Source organism: Octopus sinensis, linkage group LG3, assembly GCF_006345805.1.
Source record: "Octopus sinensis linkage group LG3, ASM634580v1, whole genome shotgun sequence".
Classification (NCBI taxonomy): Eukaryota; Metazoa; Mollusca; class Cephalopoda; order Octopoda; family Octopodidae; genus Octopus; species Octopus sinensis.
This window is the reverse complement of record NC_042999.1, coordinates 160,598,774-160,620,848: the sequence shown is the minus strand read 5'-3', so window position 1 is coordinate 160,620,848 and position 22,075 is coordinate 160,598,774. Positions and strand designations below refer to the sequence as shown.

The 22,075-nt window shown below is 39.6% G+C and overlaps 1 protein-coding gene across 2 annotated transcripts in view; it reads left to right on the top strand.

Annotated features, from left to right (window-relative positions):
• The window catches only part of LOC115209875 (autophagy-related protein 2 homolog B), a 197,429-nt gene extending 178,849 nt beyond the window's left edge, over positions 1–18,580 (top strand). Inside the window, exons 36-43 of one of the 2 annotated variants that reach the window (XM_029778451.2) lie at positions 895–996; positions 1,824–2,146; positions 3,365–3,434; positions 6,557–6,639; positions 10,046–10,167; positions 11,410–11,564; positions 14,950–15,096; positions 18,301–18,580. In XM_029778451.2, the coding sequence (XP_029634311.1) occupies positions 895–996; positions 1,824–2,146; positions 3,365–3,434; positions 6,557–6,639; positions 10,046–10,167; positions 11,410–11,564; positions 14,950–15,096; positions 18,301–18,531 (1,233 nt within the window). In that variant the 3' untranslated portion in view covers positions 18,532–18,580. Of the gene's footprint in view, positions 1–894; positions 1,034–1,823; positions 2,147–3,364; positions 3,435–6,556; positions 6,640–6,805; positions 6,817–10,045; positions 10,168–11,409; positions 11,565–14,949; positions 15,097–18,300 lie in introns of those variants that run through there. The other variant, XM_036501567.1, reaches the window with a different exon arrangement.
• The last annotated feature ends 3,495 nt before the right edge of the window (positions 18,581–22,075 follow it).

Below are 22,075 nucleotides of genomic sequence, written 5' to 3'. Positions count from 1 at the left end.
GCACACACAAAGAGATAGGTACACACACACACACACACACACACAAACACTGAAACACATAAGCAGAATGCATACCAACAAATATACACACACATACGTGGTAAGTAGCTTGCTAACCAACCACATGGTTCCGGGTTCAATCCCACTGCGTGGCATCTTGAGCAAGTGTCTTCTGCTATAGCCCCGGGCCGACCAATGCCTTGTGAGTGGATTTGGTAGACGGAAACTGAAAGAAGCCTGTCGTATATATGTATATATATATATATATATATATGTGTGTGTGTGTGTGTTTGTGTTTGTCCCCCTAGCATTGCTTGACAGCCGATGCTGGTGTGTTTACGTCCCCGTCACTTAGCAGTTTGGCAAAAGAGACCGATAGAATAAGTACTGGGCTTACAAAAGAATAAGTCCCGGGGTCAATTTGCTCGACTAAAGGCGGTGCTCCAGCATGGCCGCAGTCAAAACTTATGAAAACAAGACATTTATACTAAAGAGCCAGAGCCGGTTTCAGCCGGGTTGGTAACGAAAGGGTTAAGACAGTGAAATTCTTTCAATAAGTCATAGTCATTTGTAATTAGGAGCTTAGAAAATTTAAGTTCGTTTGTAAATATTGATTGGCATATTTAAAAGGAATATTACCACTGGTTTGGAATATTAAGAGTAGTTAATGCAAATGGATGATAGGGTTGTCTGTGGTAGATGATAGGAAAGGGTTTCTGGAGTAGTTTAAAATGGAATTATAGAACCAGTTTGATGTATCCAAATTAATCTCTACATAGGAGTTATCAGTAATTAGCATAATTAGCATATGATAAATGGATCTACACACATTGGTTACTCATTTGTTTGTTTTCAGAAACTTTAATGTAAGCTATTCTTTGCTTTGTGTTTCAGTTGCTCATCAAAGCTTTGCACACATGTCCAGATCCTGCTGTCCCTGCTGAAGAATGTGCCCTTAAAATATCTGTTCAACCTATCAAACTCAACATTGACCAGGTTAGTTGATCCCTAATATTTGTCCCAGTGTAGTGAAGTACTTTGAAAAATTGCAATCTTGACTCTAGCATATCTCCCCTATCATATTTCCATCTCTCACAATGCTTATGTAAGCAAAAATTTAATAAATTGTGACAGAATAAACTATCTAAAAGATATCAACTATTCATTGATCTACAGATACATTAAATTTGAAAAGTTTTTAGAAAAGGCGCAGGAGTGGCTGTGTGGTAAGTAGCTTGCTAACCAACCACATGGTTCCGGGTTCAGTCCCACTGCGTGGCATCTTGGGCAAGTGTCTTCTGCTATAGCCCCGGGTCGACCAATGCCTTGTGAGTGGATTTGGTAGATGGAAACTGAAAGAAGCCTGTCATATATATGTATATATATTATATATATATATATATATATATGTGTGTGTGTGTGTATGTGTTTGTGTGTCTGTGTTTGTCCCCCTAGCATTGCTTGACAGCCAATGCTGGTGTGTTTACGTCCCCGTCACTTAGCGGTTCAGCAAAAGAGACCGATAGAATAAGTACTGGGCTTACAAAGAATAAGTCCCGGGGTCGATTTGCTTGACTAAAGGTGGTGCTCCAGCATGGCCGCAGTCAAATGACTGAAACAAGTAAAAGAGTAAAAGAGAGAGTAACCCACAGAAAACATCTTTGTGGCCCATGTAAGAATAGAATTACTTACCCTGGTGAAGAGTTATGATAGATATATTGAGGATATGTCAGTGAAAATGTAATTTAATGATTTTATTTCACTAAAGTCGTCATTGAAACATCACATTTTTTTCATTCTATTTTTTTTTTTTAATCTTTCAGGATGCTCTCTTTTTCCTTATGAAGTTTATGTCTGAAATTATGAATGGTTCCTCATCAATAGATCACTTAAAGTCAAGGAAATCTCCAGAACACGAATTGAAAGCTGAAAGTTCTCGGAGACGTTCTTCAAGTAATGCACCTTTACCCATATTGAGTACAAATATTCAAGGACCACCGGCCAGTTCTGAAGAAGATGACAAACAACAGGAAATGTTGATAAAATTTGATATCAGAGAATCGATTGATCTTTCTTCAGAATCTTCTGGCTCTGCACCTTCTGAAAACAAGGAAAATCGAACAATGTCTCAACCCACCTATTTCAGGTAAGGATAATTTTTAGTTTCATTCAAAGCTAATCTCACTGTTATTAGAAAAAAAATCATTGTGGTGAAACAATGTTGTTGACAAGGGCTATTAGAGGAAAGGGACAGGCTTGGAAGGACTGGAAGAAAGGTGGTAGCAGGGAATTGTATCAGACTGCCAGAAGGGAAGCTAGGAGGTGGGTTTATTTAGCCAGAGGGGAAGCAGATAAGAAAAAATTTGTCAATGTTCTGTGCCATGAGGACCAAAGACTTGAGGTATTTTGTGTTGCAAGACAGTGTGTGGGAGAGAATCATGATGTTGTAGGAGAGAATTGTGTTTGCATGGATGATGGCTCACTTGCATTTACTGATGCTGCAAAGAGAGAGACTTGGAGATGCCACTATGAAAGGTTGCTAAATGAAGAGAATGAATGGGAGAAAGAGAGTCTACCAAACGTTAACCCAACAGAGGGACCAGCTATCCGAGTTTACAGTACCTTGGTAGATAAAGCAATTAAGAGTATGAAGACAGTGAAAGCACCTGGCCCATCAGGAATCACTGCAGAGATGCTCAAAATATCTGGCAGTGTCGGCTGTAGCCTAGTTACCCGTATAGTTAACCAGGTGATACACGAAGGAGTCATACCCAATGACTGGTGTAGCAGCAACATAGTCAACTGCTACAAAGGAAAAGGTGACGCCTTAGATACAAATAATTACAGAGGTATCAAGTTGTTGATTCTTTGGATTCTGTCTTCAGATCCTGCTGTGGACTTGCGTACTTTTAGCTGCATCCATTCTGTACAAGCATTCAGGGTAGCTCTGTAATTTATAGATACCTTCCCTCCCTCCCTCTCACCAGTCTTGAAAGTGTTCTCTCAGCTTTCAAAGGGTACTTATTTTTACATGGCACCAGTACCCATGGATACTGAGTAAATGATAAAAAACAAAACAAAAAGTAACTGAATTGCTGTGACTGCAAAGAGAGTTTTCTAGATTTTCCTGAAGTAGTAGTATATTGATGATATACCAGTAATATACTGAGATTAATTCAGTCATCTATAACCTCATTCTATAAAAAAAGTATATGAGTTTTGGGTCAAGTTGAAATAATTCAAAGAAAATACTTGAGAAATTCTCAGTTAAATGTAGCAGAAAACATTTGTCTTTTCTGTTAGTATTCTCTATGTAAAGGTTTTTATTTCTAATCAGTCATATTCATTATATTCTATCACACAGGTCTGTGATATTTTCCCCCGATTTACCTATCCGTCTTGATTACAATGGTAAACGTGTAGATATGGAGCAGGTAAGTTTGCTGTCAAATTTATTAATTGCTGTGGCTCTTCTATTAGCGATAGTGAGAGGGAGATTATAAAATATTCCATACATCATCATTGTTTAACGTCCGTTTTCCGCACTAGCATGGGTTGCACGGTTCGACCGGGGTCTGGGAAGCCAGGTGCTGCACCAGGCTCCAGTTCGATCTGGCAGAGTTGCCACAGCTGGATGCCCTTCCTAACGACAACCACTCCGCGAGTGTAGTGGGTGCTTTTTACGTGCCACGGGAGTCTGGCATCGGCCACGATTGGTTGGTGCTTTTAACGTGCCACCGGCACGGAAGCCAGTCAAGGCGGCACTGGCATCGGCCACGTTCGGATGGTGCTTTTTATGTGCCACCGGCACGGAAGCCAGTCAAGGCGGATCTGGCATCGGCCACGTTCGGATGGTGCTTTTTATGTGCCACCGGCATGGAAGCCAGTCAAGGCGGCACTGGCATCGGCCACGTTCGGATGGTGCTTTTTATGTGCCACCGGCACGGAAGCCAGTCAAGGCGGATCTGGCATCAGCCATGTTCGGATAGTGCCTTTTATGTGCCACCGGCACGGAAGCCAGTCAAGGCAGCACTGGCATCGGCCACGTTCAGATGGTGCTTTTTATGTGTCACCGGCACAGAAGCCAGTTGAGGCGGCGCTGGCATCGGCCACGTTCGGATGGTGCTTTTTATGTGCCACCAGCACGGAAGCCAGTCAAGGCGGATCTGGCATCGGCCACGTTCAGATGGTGCTTTTTATGTGCCACCGGCACGGAAGCCAGTCAAGGCGGCACTGGCATCGGCCACGTTCGGATGGTGCTTTTTATGTGCCACCGGCACAGAAGCCAGTCAAGGCGGATCTGGCATCGGCCACGTTCGGATAGTGCTTTTTATGTGCCACCGGCACAGAAGCCAGTCAAGACGGATCTGGCATCGGCCACGTTCGGATGGTGCTTTTTATGTGCCACCGGCACGGAAGCCAGTTGAGGCGGCACTGGCATCGGCCACGTTCGGATGGTGCTTTTTATGTGCCACCGGCACGGAAGCCAGTTGAGGCGGCGCTGGCATCGGCCACGTTCGATGGTGCTTTTTATGTGCCACCGGCACGGAAGCCAGTTGAGGCGGCACTGGCATCGGCCACGTTCGGATGGTGCTTTTTATGTGCCACCGGCACGCAAGTCAGTTGAGGCGGCGCTGGCATCAGCCACGTTCGATGGTGCTTTTTATGTGCCACCGGCACGGAAGCCAGTCAAGGCAGCACTGGCATCGGCCACGTTCAGATGGTGCTTTTTATGTGTCACCGGCACAGAAGCCAGTCAAGGCGGATCTGCATCGGCCACGTTCGGATGGTGCTTTTTATGTGTCACCGGCACAGAAGCCAGTTGAGGCGGCGCTGGCATCGGCCACGTTCGGATGGTGCTTTTTATGTGCCACCGGCACGGAAGCCAGTCAAGGCAGCACTGGCATCGGCCACGTTCAGATGGTGCTTTTTATGTGCCACCGGCACGGAAGCCAGTTGAGGCGGCGCTGGCATCGGCCACTGGAAAAGAAACAAAATGATATTAATCAGCTCTCTTATACATCAATGTATGAAATATGTTGACCCACACCAACTTTTTAGCATGTATTCAGCATCTCACAATCATTACAATCCTTGAATGTTTTTACACTATTAAATATGCAGTCATGTCTTATTTACCTAAATATTCATTTTTTGCCAAAAGTTGTGATGCTGTCACGTTTCACTGATGAATTTCTATAATTGCAGTTGTCTCCCATAATTACTGAACAACTTAACATACGAAAATTTAAAATAAAGGTTGGCATCCATTTACCTATTGTTTATCATGTGGATGAATTGTCTTAAATAAGTCTTATACACTTTTTATAAGAAAGTGGGCTTTTTTTGACATCAACTTACCGGAGACTTCCTGTAGTTCTTTGATACAAAACTTCTTGCATTAGAGTGCCTCTATCTAAATTAATTTCTTCCCAGTTTTATGTAAGAAATTTTTGACTTATATTTCATATATCTTAAAAATGAAGCATTTCTGAAATCTCTTAAATTCCTGTCATGCAAATAGCACCTGTGCCAGTGGCACATAAAAGCACCCATTGCACTCTCAAAGTGGTTGGTATTAGGAAGGGCATCCAGCTGTAGAAACCATATCAAATCAGACTGCAGTCCAGTGCAACCTTCCAGCTTGCTAGCCCTAGTCAAACTGTCCAACCCATGATAGCTTGGACAATGGACGCTAAATGATGATCGTGGCAATGAAAGAGTTGAATTTACATATTCAGCTACTTCACTAATTGATTATTCTTAAGCTACATCACTAACAAACTATTGTTAAACTATACATCATCATCATCATCATTTAGCGTCCGCTTTCCATGCTAGCATGGGTTGGACGGTTCAACTGGGGTCTGTGAAGCCGGATGGCTTCATCAGGCCCAGTCAGATCTGGCAGTGTTTCTACAGCTGGATGCCCTTCCTAACGCCAACCACTCCGTGAGTGTAGTGGGTGCTTTTTACGTGCCAGACGGAGCTGGCAAACGGCCACGAACGGATGGTGCTTTTTATGTGCCACCGGCACGGGGGCCAGGCGAGGCTGGCAACGGACACGAGCGGATGGTGCTTTTACGTGCCACCGGCATGGGGGCCAGGCGAGGCTGGCAAATAATTTAGAATATGTATCTGCATTTGATAATTAGCACGCACTAAAGTCTAGCTCATCCTTTCATAATACTTCAACTAAACACTGTTTAATGTTCATTTGAATCAAGTTCCTCTCATGAAACAGTATTGAAAGTTTAATAATAAATTAAGTTACCAATTTTCATCTTGAAATGTTATGTCCCACCATCATTATCGTAATCATTTTACATTCTTTTTCCCTTGTTAACGAAGATTCAATAGATTTTTTTTAAAGCAGTGTTTTATGGTCAGATGCCCTTCCTCTCAATAACCCTTTTAGGTACCCTTTACAACATGCAGACACACAGCAACCTATTCTAAGACCAAGTTTAGCACCAGAATTTTTTGTTGTAGATCAATTCTTTTTTGTCTTTCCTAACCAAATTCCAATAAAAAGAATAATTAATTTTTCTTATAGGGGACCATTGCTGGACTCTTGGTTGGTTTAGCCCAGCTGAACTGTTCAGAACTAAATCTGCGAGCAATCAATTATAGACATGGGTAAGTGATGATAACATTACTCTCAAGTTTAAAATGTCATATGTATATTGGATTAAAATCTGTATTACCTTTTGGTACCAATATAAAAAAATTTTCAGACTTTAAACTTCTCTTAGTCTGTTTAGTAAAGTATTTCTTCTCTAATGATTCACACTCTCTTCACTAGAGAATGTTACCATTTTTGTAATAATTGTCATAGAACAGAGCCATTTTGGCTCACTTGCACTTTTGGCCGGAAATTTTTATCCCACAGATAATCAAGCCATATGATGTGACTTGCTGTCGAGTCATTAGATAAAGAAAACATAGCATGACCAAATACCTAAGAAGCTTGACAAACTCAAGATGCTGGGTTCAATCCCACTGTTTGACCTCTTGGTCAAGTGTCATTTCCTATAGCCTTTGGCTGACCCAAGCCTTATGAACGAAACTGAGTAGATGCTAAATTGGTAAATACTAATTCAACCGGCAGGTAATTCTGTAGATCAAACAAGTGAATACTCAGCATTTAAACCAACAGAGGTCCATGTCATAAGCAAGAGGTTTTCTGTTGTGATCGAATAAACCATTCAGTTATTAATTACTTAACGATGAATTGAAAAATGGGACTTGAGGACAAATGTACCTGCTGTTCATTGGAATCTTTTATTACTTTTGCTTTGGTGATGATCTTTCAAAACACCTATAATTCTATTTTCCTTAGTTTACCTGTAAACAGAACTGATGGACTTCTTTAGCTTTCATGTCATCTGATTGACTGTTCTTAGAAGAATGGCAAAGTGACAGTGAATCTCAAAATCTTGGAAGCTTATCAAAAAATACTGGAACTTTTGATAAATTTTTTTATCTGCTTCTTTATCTCTACGAGCACCTTTTCAAACTCCACCCATCTAACACCCGTGGACATATTTACAAAGTCAGAAAACAGCACAGCTCCCATGACTTCCGGAAACATTTTTTCACGCTGAGAGTTGATGAAGCGTGGAACAAACTGCCGGCATCAGTTGTTAGTTGTCAGAGCACTGCATCCTTCAAAACTTCCATGCTTTCTGAGATTCGCCAACACTACACCTGATTTTCTTCCCTCCATTCACACACAAGCATGTATCTGACTCATGCATTGTTTGCTTTCCAGACATTTGTTCATTACTGCATATACTCTGACAAGTTGTGGTGCACCTGAGCACTGTATACAATAATTTCATTATTATTATATACCAAACAAAAACATCACTTTTACTAACAGAACATCCATGTTTAAGTGGGAATAAATATTACCTCTCAGTTTTGATACTGCCTCTGTCACTAATATGTATTCTTTTTATATTTATGCTATATTAATGTGTAACTGTAAGTGATTCCATTAACCTAGACGCTATTTCATAGACTATTGGATTCTTGTTCTATGCTTGTAGTTTAGTAAAAGGATGAAAGGTAGTACCTGCAACCTTTTTCAGGGTTCCGTAACTGGTGAGGAAACAGAGTAAGTAGCTACAATTGATGAGGCAGAAATGCATTCAACAGAATGGACTCAGAAGGCAAGCGGTGGTATTAAAGCAGGAAATAAATGAAGTGTAGAAATGAATATATATGTGTATATATATATATATATATATATATATATATAATATATATATATGTACCGGAGTAAACACATAAATGTGAAACAAGGTGGAAAAAAGAGTACTCAAATACCAGGGGTAGAGTAATATGCTTTATTTAAAAGCAGCAGAAAATTCAACAAAACCTGTTACTCTGATTTGCACGTTCCCGTTCGTCGGACAGATTCTAGCAAAAACTGTCCGGCGAACGGGAACGTGAAACTCAGAGTAACAGGTTTTGTTGAATTTTCTGCTGCTTTTAAATAAAGTATATATATATATATATATATGTATACAGCCCATTCAACTGGTTTCTGCACAGTTTTACATTCCTTCTTGAAGCACTCCGTTGGTTATGACGACGAGGGTTCCGGTTGATCCGATCAACGGAACAACCTGCTCGTGAAATTAACGTGCAAGTGGCTGAGCACTCCACAGACATGTGTACCCTTAACGTAGTTCTCGGGGATATTCAGCGTGACACAGAGAGTGACAAGGCCGGCCCTTTGAAATACAGGTACAACAGAAACAGGAAGTAAGAGTGAGAGAAAGTTGTGGTGAAAGAGTACAGCAGGGATCACCACCATCCCCTGCCGGAGCCTCATGGAGCTTTTGGGTGTTTACGCTCAATAAACACTCACAACGCCCGGTCTGGGAATCGAAACCACGATCCTACGACCGCGAGTTCGCTGCCCTAACCACTGGGCCATTGCACCTCCACCTCTAGGTTCCACCCAGTGGAATGTAAATGAAGTGCCTGACCAGAGGATCAGCAGATTTAAGCATAAATGTGAAACTTTAGACATTAAGTTTTACTCACACATGAATATCAGTCTGTCAATCTGTCAGTTAATCATTTACTCATTCAATAAATATAGAAGTTATGTTGAGCTGCTTCAGGTTTTGTATTCCAGAAGTGCAATATTCGGCCATGCTTTTATACAAGGCATATATTATGTATGACCCAACAATCATTCAAGCTCATGCACTTTTCAGATTTGAAACAGGAACTAGCTCACCCATAACTTCTGTATTTATTAAATTCTTTATTAAATCTTAGAACGAGATGTAAACAGTAATTGCTCGACAATGTAAAGTATAATAGCCATCTCGATATGGCTAACCACTAAGGGTGGGTGTTACTGTAGCTTTTAGCCCCAGGAGATCATCGTCTCCAGCTGGCTTTAGGTACACTTTCTGTGCCCTTATGGTATTTGCAAAGGGATGGCCTCCCTTTCCAAATACCATAAGGGCACAGAAAGTGTGCCTAAAGCCAGCTAGAGGAGATGTTCTCTTGGGGCTAAAAGCTACAATCGAGATGGCTATTATACTTTACATTATTAAATTCTATTTCACTCTTACTGAATTAAGTGGGTTTTCCTTTCTTTTTTACTGATTTTATCTACATAAGAAACATACTCTCTCTCTCTCTCTCTTGATATATATATATATATATATATACATATCGCCTTCACCTTCGAAACGTAGAGTAGATGAAACCATGGCGACTGAAGAAGGGGTTTTTTCCTTGTGTTATTTGTCCTGTACACTATTTTTTTGTTGTTTAAGAAAAATGTCTAGTTCCTTGGGTTTGTGTCTATGTTTTCGTTTCTCATTGTGTGCGACGTTTTTTTGGTGTCCTGTACTCATATATGCGTGTATATATACATGTAGAGGTAGGTACGTACATATATGTATATATATATGCATATGTTTTATTTATTAATATATTATATATATATATATATATATATATATATATATATATTTGTATTATTTTAAGAAAATGTTCTTGATAATTACAGCTTACTAGGAATCCAACGTGTTCTTGTATCAATGTTAACTGACTGGCTTGATGATATTAAGAAAAATCAAATACCTCGCATCTTGGGAGGAGTGGGACCTATCCACTCAGTTGTACAATTGAGTAAGTTTGTTTTCTGAAACACTTTTATTTCACCTACTGTATGCCTGACTACATCTACATGCTTGCATGCATACATACATACTGCATTCCAAATGGTAAACCTCTGCAGGTCTGGGTGCATAGTATGACAGTCCACTAGGTTGTGTGGATATCATCTAATCTTAATCTAGTTGTTTAATCAAATGCATACATGTGTCATACATCTGCTCAGCTGGGAATGGCCCCTGAGCTAAGCTACACTGTTAACCAATGTTCATTTGACATCCCAACAAAAGGAAACAAACATTAAAATCTTATTAATGGTTCATGATGATATTATGTGTGTATATGTTTATGTTATACTTATTTAGATTCTGTTTCAACAAGACAGTTGCATCGTTTATGCAAATTATTAGTTTATCGTTTGAGATATTAAATTGGATGAATTTTACTCTTTTACTCTTTTACTTGTTTCAGTCTATTGACTGCAGCCATGCTGGAGCACCGCCTTTAGTCGAGCAAATCGACCCCGGGACTTATTCTTTTGTAAGCCCAGTACTTATTCTATCGGTCTCTTTTGCCGAACTGCTAAGTGACAGGGACGTAAACACACCAGCATCGGTTGTCAAGCAATGCTAGGGGGACAAACACAGACACACAAACATATACACACACACTTATATATACATACATATATACGACAGGCTTCCTTCAGTCTCCGTCCACCAAATCCACCCACAAGGCATTGGTCGGCCCGGGGCTATAGAAGAAGACACTTGCCCAAGATGCCATGCAGTGGGACTGAACCTGGAACCATGTGGTTGGTTAGCAAGCTACTTACCACACGGCCAATCCTGCGCCTATGTATATGTATATGTTATACTTATTTAGATTCTGTTTCAACAAGACAGTTGCATCGTTTATGCAAATTATTAGTTTATCTTTTGAGATATTAAATTAGATGAATTTTAATTCATTTTTTTCTTAAAAAATGAAATTCTAATAGAAAGCAGGGACTTTGTTTTCCTAATATTTTGTAGAAGCTTGTTTTTGTGCAACCAAACAATTTTATAATTAAAGTATTATTTTAACTGAAATGTTCTCTTGTTGGTGTGTAGAGTTTTCCCCTGAAAAATGTTCATATAATTGTGTATAAAATATTCTTAAAAATTAAGACAAAGAATTCTGTATGTGTTTGATCAAAGCCCATTTTTAAAAAATTTGTCCTTTATTCCTGTGAATTTGTATCTGGAATATTTTCAGTCCAAGGCATCAAAGACCTCTTCTGGCTGCCAATAGAACAGTACAGACGAGATGGAAGGATTGTGCGTGGTCTCCAGAGAGGAGCCAGTTCTTTCACTACATCTACTGCGATGGCCATGCTGGAACTTACAAATCGATTGGTCAAGTCAATACAAGTGAGTTACACATTTCATATAATCAGTTTTGCTCTTGTGCAGTAGTCATAAGGTTAGACAGGTCTTTAAATCTAATTGTTCAACGTGTATTCTTAAAACTGTCGCACTCATAAATTACTTCTTTCTTTTTTTAACTTATGCCTTTCTTATCCCAAGCAAAATTTCTTTACACTCAAATTAATTTGTGTTGCCATTAGAGCTATTTTCTGTGACACCCATTATTTAGTGACTTACAATTTTTAGTATATAACTATCACTGTATCAACCAGACTATTGAACATTGTTACACACTGCTAGTCACAATGTACGTCCAATTCTTTTTGACTGTGTCCATCTTTTCCATCTTGGTCTAAATCATTTAACTGAATTGTCTTTGCATTGTTGAGGAGGCTTTCCAAATGACCTTTTCTGATTAGACTCAGCAATTGCAGACAATTCTTAGTGCCATCATCATCATCATGATGGGTTGCGGATCTGTGGAATAAGCTGCCGGACGAGATAGTGAAGATGCCGACGACTGCTCGGTTCAAAGTCTCTCTTGACCAGAAATGGCCTGAACTCTTTGCATGAACACCCTCCCTGTACATAACTCCATGTCCCCCTACATGGCCTTGCTTTTCGCTTTTTGAGCCAAAAAATTAACTTAACTTAACTTAACTATCATCATCATCATCACCACCACTTAACATCCATTTTCCATACTAGCATGGGTTGGATGATTTGACAGGAACTGGGAAAGCCAGGGGCTACATCAGGTTCCATAGTCTGTTTTGGCTTGGTTTCTATGGCTGGATGTCCTTCCTAATGCCAACCACTGAGTGGTGATGGAGAGTCTGGCAACAAGAGCAGGCCTGAATGTACTGAAAGCTTCTAGTGAGGTTAAATGCTTTTTCATGTGGCACCAGCACCAAGATCACCAAGTAATTTGCATGACAAAAATGTAATGTTGAGGGGTTTCGCTTTGTACCAGTTGAGAGATTTAAGGTAAAGAGGGGACAGATATATGTGCCTTGCTATAGAGTAGGTACATGGGTACCCCAGTTGGAAAACAATGTGGGAGAGGCTCAGGGGTGGGGGTGGCAGTAGATATGTAAGGGTATTGAGGGTGATAGCAGGCAAATTAGTAATTATTCTTTGATAAGTTAGTGCAGCAGTTGATGTTTCAGAGCAGTGGATCTTTGCTTAACCCTTTCGTTATCATCATCATCATCATCATTTAGCATCCGCTTTCCATGCTGGCATCGGTTGGACGGTTCAACTGGGGTCTGGGAAGCCAGAAGGCTGCACCAGGCCCAGTTTGATCTGGCAATGTTTCTACGGCTGGATGCCCTTCCTAACACCAACCACTCCATGAGTGTAGTGGGTGCTTTTTACGTGCCACCAGCACAGGTGCCAGACAAGTCTGGCAAACGGCCACGATCGGATGGTGCTTTTTATGTGCCACCGGCACGGGGGCCAGGCGAGGCTGGCAATGGCCAGGATCGGATGGTGCTTTTTATGTGCCCCCGGCACGGGGGCCACATAAAAAGCACCATCCGTTCGTGGCCATTACTGTATTTATTTTGAGATGCTCTGTGTTTCTTTCAATTACTTTAAATATATCAAAGAATTTAGTAAAATAACTTGGTTATCATTAAGCTGGTGTTAGGAACATAAATTGTGACTAAGGTTTGGTGGAAGATTTTAATTAAAACTTTAAGAAAACAAGACATTTGTACAACAGAGCCAGAGCCGGTTTCAGCCGGGTTGGTCACGAAAGGGTTAAATATTCAGCTTTTCTTGCTAAGTTTTAAATGCCTCTTCCATCTGGGTTTCTTTTTAAGTTCATCATATAGCATGTGATGAAATACACAAGAAAAGCTTACTATTTCACTTTCTTTATCCAAACTTCCATCAAAATGTTTATGTTCTGCCAAAAGGAAAACATCGATATTTGTCTTGTGATATTTATGACTAGCAATATCGCCTGGCGTTGCTCGGGTTTGTAAGGGAAATAACTATATAAGCATTTTTAGAGATGTAAAGTATAATAGCCATCTCAATACGGCTAACCACAAAGGGGGGGGGGTGTCACTGTAGCTTTTTACGTTCTGAGATTTAATAATTAATTTTTAGAGAGTTACTTCCCTTATATATGCCAAAAATGCATTAAAAATGGGAAAAATTGATGGTAAATTTTTTTTAAATTGTAGACTCATCGTAGACGCGCGCTAATACCCAGAAGGACTCGATATGAATGACAACTATAAGATACCCGCTTTTAGTTAAACTGCACCGCAAAATGTGGGAGTAGTTAGGAATCTAAATCATAGGAGACAGACAGCACACAACCTCACTTTTATATATAAAGATGTCATTTTAATTAACTTAACTCAGATAACAATTATCATAACGACAACAGCAATTGCTTACATTGGTACTTAGCCAGAAATTTGTTGGTTGGGGGGCAAAGTTAGCAGAACATCAGTACTTTATTGTACTTTGCTTTATCTATCCTGGAAGTATGAAAGGCAAAGTTGAGCTCAGAACATAAAGAACTGAAACAAATACCAAAAAACATTTTATCCCACACTGTAATGATTCTGCCAACCCATGACAAATTCTCTACATATTCTGAATGTAAACTCAAGGGAGAGTATTTTTAAATCAGTAATTTCTTATGCACTATTCATTAGATTCTTTATTAGCAATGGAAGCAGTATTGATTCAGAATAGTATTCTGTATATCTTGCTCAATGTAGATATACTGTAAGAAAGCCACAAAACTGTAGTATATTGGTCTTGAGAAAACATCTCGCATAGTTGTATGGTGCTAAAATGGCATGGAAGTGTATTAATAGCAGACAAAAAGCATCTAGCAGTAGTAGAAAACATTATAGATTTTTCTTTGAGTGGAGAGGGATTTAAAATAAAGAAATGTGAAGGCACATGGCTTAGTGGTTAGGGATATTCTGCTCATAATCATAAGGCCATGAGTTTGATTCCTGGTGGCACATTGTGTCCTTGAGCAAGACACATTATTTCACATTGTTCCACTCCACTCAGCTGGCAAAAGTGAGTTGTACATGGGATTCAAAGGGCCAGCCTTGTCACATTCTGTGTCACACTGAACCTCCAGGAGAACTACATTAAGGGTACGCATGTCTGTGGAGTGCTCAACCACTTGTGCATTAATTTCACAAACAGGCTGTTCAGTGACTGAATCAAACTGGAACCCTCTTCACTGTAACTGATGGAATGTCAGGCCAGAATCAAGTAAAATTAGTCAATAGAAGGATAATATTAATTTCTATTAAAACATTGTATAGTATGTATAACATAATAAACACATTGATAAATATACTTTGTTATTGAAAAAAATGGTATTGTGATGTTGTTATTTCAGTACCTTGCTATGTTGACTTATGATATGGTGTCTCCGGGGCCAAGTGTTTGCAGTACGTCACGGAAAAAGAACAGAATTCAAAAACGCTCCAAGCAACCAAATGATTTACGTGAAGGAATGACCAATGCCTATATTGTATTGCGTCAGGTAAGTCGTGATAAACTCTTTGTTGATGTTTAGTAGCTACGTTTTAAACAACAATCTATGTGCATCTATGGCGAATGGATATATATATTTGTATATATATATAATACATATATATAATCCGATCGTGGCCGTTCGCCAGCCTCATCTGGCACCTGTGTCGGTGGCACATAAAAACACCATCCAAAGACCCGGCAAGACTAGTCAGGCCATAACCTGTGGCCCCTACCTGGGACGTAGTCAGTCCACCTGTGCATACCTTCCTTCTTGTGACACTTGTGAAGACCTGTTGAGGCAAGTGAAAATCAATCAAATCAAAACAAATCAAAATAGATGAACATCAATGGAATTTGTATCTTTGTGGTACCAGTGCCGGTGGCACGTGGCACACAAGAAAACCATCCGAACGTGGCCGTAGCCAGTACCGCATCGACTGGCCTCCGTGCTGTGGGCACGTAACAAACACCATCCGATCGTGGCCGTTTGCCAGCCTCATCTGGCACCTGTGTCGGTGGCACATAAAAACACCATCCGAGCGTGGCTGTCTGCCAGCCTCGTCTGGCACCTGTGTCGGTGGCACATAAAAAAACACCATCCGAGCGTGGCCGTTTGCCAGCCTCGTCTGGCACCTGTGTCGGTGGCACATAAAATCACCCACTACACTCTCGGAGTGGTTGGCGTTAGGAAGGGCATCCAGCTGTAGAAACACTGCCAGATCTGACTGGACTGGTGCAGCTTTCGGGCTCCCCAGACCCCAGTTGAACCGTCCAACCCATGCCAGCATGGAAAGCGGACGTTAAATGAGGATGATGATGATGATATATATATATATATATATATATATATAATACATATATATATATATATATATTATATTAAATTAGAGATAAAACCACTATTAGGCAAATCAAACAGTGAAAATCATAAGCCAATACAAAGAAATAAAATTAATTAATATAATATATAAAAAATATAAAATATAAAATTCCAAATTAAAATATTTAAATTAATATTGTTATTATTATATATATATATATACATATATGATGATGATGATATATATAATATATAAAATATAAATTAGAGATAAAACCACTATTATGCTAGACAAACAGTGATAGACATAAACCAAAGCATAAATAACAAATAAAATATATTTTTATAAAACATATAGGTAACTAGATCTCAAAAAGTATAAAAGTGAATAATCAATATATCCTCATTCATACGCATCACATGACCATACCAATGCAGTCATCTCCGTTGCACACCACATCCAATGCCTCTTATGCCCAACTTTTCTCTGATTTCTTTCAACCCTACGTCCTTAGCTGTCACAGCTGTTTGCACACAGGCATCATACAATCTGCTTTTCACTCTGAAGGAGAGGCCCTTTGTTGCCAGCAGAGGTTGGAGCTCTTTGAACTTTGCCCAGCCTAATCTTATTCTCACAGCCACACACTTGAAGCATCCACCTTCACTACTAATTTGGTCACCTAGGTAACGGAAGCTATCTACTACCTCTAGCTCACCCTGCTGGCAGTTGATGGAGTCTATTTTCTGTACATTTTTAGTGTTTACTGTACCTGTGCATCTTCCACACACAAAAGCCATTTTCCCTGTTAACCTTCTTCTGATATTTCTACACCTCTTATACTCTTTTACTTGTTTCAGTCATTTGATTGCGGCCATGCTGGAGCACCACTTTTAGTCGAGCAAATCGACCCCGGGACTTATTCTTTGTAAGCCCAGTACTTATTCTATCGGTCTCTTTTGCCGAACCGCTAAGTGACGGGGACGTAAACACACCAGCATCGGTTGTCAAGCAATGCTAGGGGGACAAACACAGACACACAAACACACACACACACACACACACACACATATATATATATATATATATATATATACACGACAGGCTTCTTTCAGTTTCCGTCTACCAAATCCACTCACAAGGCATTTGTTGGCCCGGGGCTATAGCAGAAGACACTTGCCCAAGATGCCACGCAGTGGGACTGAACCTGGAACCATGTGGTTGGTTAGCAAGGTACTTACCACACAGCCACTCCTGCGCTTATGTGTCCATAGCTTACACCAGGTACACCTTATGGAGTTTCTACCTACATCTTTCCTACATATCGAGCAGGACCATCTATCTGAAGTGATTTGTGGTTTGTCTGCCTAGGGAACTTCAAACTGACCACGGTGTGTTTTCACCCTTTTTGTCTACAGTAAGCATATTTCTTTATGACAAACTGCAGTGAAAGTCTTCTTACTGGTTCAAATATGTCTCAAATATATTTGAAACTGGTAGCACTTATAATCAGTGTTATTATTACCTAGCTTTGTGCCAAAATTTGAAACCATTATTATCATCGTTATACTAAGTCCCAGTTAAGCACTGGGGGTCAATGTAACTGACTTACTCCCCAACTCCCACCCTCTAAAATTGCTGGCCTTGTGCCAATCTTTTGTCGACTACTTTTCATGGTCAATAAAATATATACCAGTTGAACATTGAGGTCAATGTAATTGACTTATCCCCACCCCACCTCTAAAATTGCTGGCCTCGTGCCAAAATTTGAAGCCAGCATTATTATTACTATAATAACCATGCCAAATGCTGCTAAGCATTTCATCTGTCTTCATGCTCTGTGTTCAAATTCTGCTGAGACCGACTTTGCTTTTCATCCAAGTACCAGTGGAATACTGGGGTTGGTATAATTGACTGGCACCCTCCCCAAATATTTCAGACCTTCTGCTTATAATAAAAGGAATTATTATTATTATTGGAAATATTAAATTTCTAAATATCTCATAGAGATATGTACGGTGGTGGGGCGATAGAATGGTTGTATACTGTCAATCTAACGTGAACGTGACAGTAGTGGGGGTACACCACCGATGTTTAGCCCTAGGAAGCATCGACGCTTCCTGCCGGCTTCGACACATTTTTTTTTCCTGTGTCCTTATATATACTCTAGACTGATGATGGACAAAGATCCTGAAACATGCGTGTCTCTAGATGCAGGCCTGGCTGCTGGGGGTGTTTGTCCCTCCTTCGTAAATATATAAGGACACAGGAAAAATAATGTGTCGAAGCCGGCAGGAGGCGTCAATGCTTCCTAGGGCTAAACAGCGGTGGTTATATTATTATTGATTGATTGATTACTTATTGCTAACAGATTAATATTGATTTTTTATCAGGGGTTTTCCGAAACAGCTGAAAGTATTGTCCGTGCTGCCACAGAAGAACATGAACACAAAGGAATGACTGGTGCTGTTGGTGGTGTCATTAGGCAGATACCACCAACGATGGTGCAACCAATTATCTTAGCTTCTGAAGCTACTTCGAATGTTCTTGGAGGAATGCGAAATCAACTTGTCCCTGATGCCCGACGAGAAGATGTCGAGAAATGGAAAGTCCCAACCAGTTGAAGTGATATCAAAGAAAATAAATTAAATTGTGACTGAAAAAGAAAAAAAAGTATATATATATATATATAACCATCCAATTATTTTTAATTCTTGAAATCTTAATTCCATAAATGAGATTTCATCCACTTCCCATTTCTGAATGTTATTATATATTGTGTCTGTGTACATAAATTGGTTTTGTCTGACTTGCTTCCAAATTTACTGCTCATATTTGTATATCTATCTACCTACCTACCTACCTATATGCATGTGTGTGTATATATGTATATATACCAGAGTAAACACATAAATGTGAAATAAGGTGGAAAAAAGAGTACTCATATACCAGTGGTAGAGTAATATGCTTTATTTAAAAGCAGCAGAAAATTCAACAAAACCTTTTACTCTGAGTTTCACGTTGCCGTTCATCGGACAGTTTTTTCTAGCAAAAACTGTCCGATGAACGGCAACGTGAAACTCAGAGTAAAAGGTTTTGTTGAATTTTCTGCTGCTTTAAATAAAGCATATGTATATATATATATATATATATACATACACACACACATACATACACACACATACATACACACACACACACATATGTAAGTGTGTATATATACATATACAAATACATATATATATATAGAGAGAGAGAGAGTGAGTGAGAGAGAGCTCACACTGCTACTAGTGGAAGCACATTTCACACTGTTGACAACATTTGTTCTTGTACGGAAATTTAATTTTTCCCATGCCATATCTGAAATGATATGGTTATGCAAAATGTTTAATTAGAAAACTGGCTTCCATGTTGCCTTCCATTATGAGTTCTGCGCCCACAACACTTACAAACACACACATGCACACACACACATATATATACATATATTTGTATGTATAAAGTGTGTAAGTTTGAGTCTGTATAGATGTGTGTGTGTGCATGTATGCATGTATCAATGCACACATAATAGAATATACCATTATGCACAAAACCTTTTTTTTAAATAAAGATTAATAAAAACTTAAAGGAACATTTATTCTTATAATGTCTACCTTGTATTCTTTTTTTTATCTTCTGACAACTTTCTTTTCACAATTCATCATCATCATCATCATCATTTAGCGTCCGCTTTCCATGCTAGCATGGGTTGGACGGTTCAACTGGGGTCTGTGAAGCCAGAAGGCTGCATCAGGTCCAGTCAGATCTGGCAGTGTTTCTACGGCTGGATGCCCTTCCTAACGCCAACCACTCCGTGAGTGTAGTGGGTGCTTTTTACGTGCCAGACGGAGCTGGCAAACAGCCAAGGACGGATGGTGCTTTTTACGTGCCACCGGCACGGGGGCCAGGCGAGGCTTGCAACGGCCACGATCGGATGGTGCTTTTTACGTGCCACCGGCACGGGGGCCAAGCAAGGCTGGCAACGGCCACGAACGGATGGTGCTTTTTACTTGCCACCGGCACAGAGGCCAGTTGGGGCGGCGCTGGCAACGGCCACGATCGGATGGTTCGCTTACTTGTCGCCGGCACTGGTATCACAGCTGCAATTTCCATTGATGTTGATCGACTTCGATTTTGGTTCTGCTTTCTGATATCTGATTTGATTTGGTTTGATTTTGATTTGATTTTAAATCAGTGAGTCATATTAAGTCAATATTTTCAGTTTTTTTTTTTTATTGAAGACTTATTTGATTATACTTTTCACAAAAGCAGGTATAAGAATTTTTGAATACTGCTGGCAGTAATTCATTATATCAGGATCTTTTCGGTTTGAACGGCAGTTTTTAACATAATTTGTAGGTAACTAAAAAATTTTAAACTTCGTATACTGGTAGAATGTGTTTATAAAACATCTTTTTCTCTTGGCTTTATTGAGAAAATTCTATAGTTTGTAAGATATTTGTTGTTTTTTTTTCTTCAATTTCTGCAATTTTAACCAATTAAATACGTCTATTGAGGTAAAAAAAACATTCTGTGCCGTATGAATATGTCCCTCTTTTAAGAAACAGATTGGGTTTATTTACATTTGTGAAGAAAAAAAGATACACTTCCCCCCACCCCTATCCCTAACTAACCCTAACCCTAAAACAGATTGAAATGCAATAGATCGATACTAGGGTCATAATTATGGGTGACAATTTCATAGGACACCGCTAGAAAAAACTGCTGTTCAAACTGAAAAGATCCTTATATCACTATGACTTAAATATTTGCTAGTCACAGCAACACTAACCAGAATTTAAATATTTGCATTTTTTATAAAAACGTCTGTTTGTATGAGTGAAATAACTGAGCACTGTACACAATGTTTTTATTATTATTATTAACAAATTACCTTTTGTAGCTGTCAAAAAGTGTATGATGAGTTTCCAGAAGTTTCTCTCTGATTCACTTATATTGGTTGCCCTATGGATATAGTAGAAAACCTTTTAACAAACTACACAATGGTACTGAACCCCAACCATGTGGCTTTATATATATATATATATATATGCAAAAAAGAGTGGAATATAATTAATTTAATAAAATTAATAAATTTCACCTAGTATATTTATCGGTATGGAAAAGACCATATTTGGTAAGGATTATAATAATTATAATAAAGGGTTAATTGCAACAAGTTGCTCAAAACCACACACCGAAAATATTAGAAATAGCAGCCAAATTGATCACTGTTTCTCCTACTAATAAAAAGTCTCCACAAACAAACAGAATTTGTAACCTGTATATGGCAAAAAAGAAAGAAAATAACGAAATCCCATATATATATATATGGGTTATAGGCGCGGGCATGGCTGTGTGGTTAGGGAGCTTGCTTCCTAGCTACATGGTTTCGGGTTCAGTCCCACTGCGTGGCACTTTGGGTAGGTGTCTTCCACTATAGCCTCGAGCCGACCGGAGCTTTGTGATTGAATTCGGTAGGCGGAAGTTACTGCCGTGTGTGTATGTGTGCATATAGCTGCTCAGTGCCTCTCCGAAAGAGAGAGAGGGATATATATATATATACCATCATAGAGCGATAATAACTATATGGTATGTGTGTGTGTGTAGAAATGAAGATATGTATTGACCAAAATTTTCCTTTTAAAATTGGTTCAGCTTTGATGTGAATTAGAGTCTGGTAAATTGAAACTACTGTACATACATATTCTACATATTTATCTAAAAATGTAAATATGCTAGGCGCAGGAGTGGCTGTGTGGTAAGTAGCTTGCTAACCGGGTTCAGTCCCACTGCGTGGCATCTTGGGCAAGTGTCTTCTGCTATAGCCCCGGGTCGACCAATGCCTTGTGCGTGGATTTGGTTGACGGAAACTGAAAGAAGCCTGTCGTATATATGTATATATAAATATATATATATATGTATGTGTGTGTGTTTGTGTGTCTGTGTTTGTTCCCCTAGCATTGCTTGACAACCGATGCTGGTGTGTTTACGTCCCCGTCACTTAGCGGTTCGGCAAAAAGAGACCGATAGAATAAGTACTGGGCTTACAAAAAGAATAAGTCTCGGGGTCGAGTTGCTCGACTAAAGGCGGTGCTCCAGCATGGCCGCAGTCAAATGACTGAAACA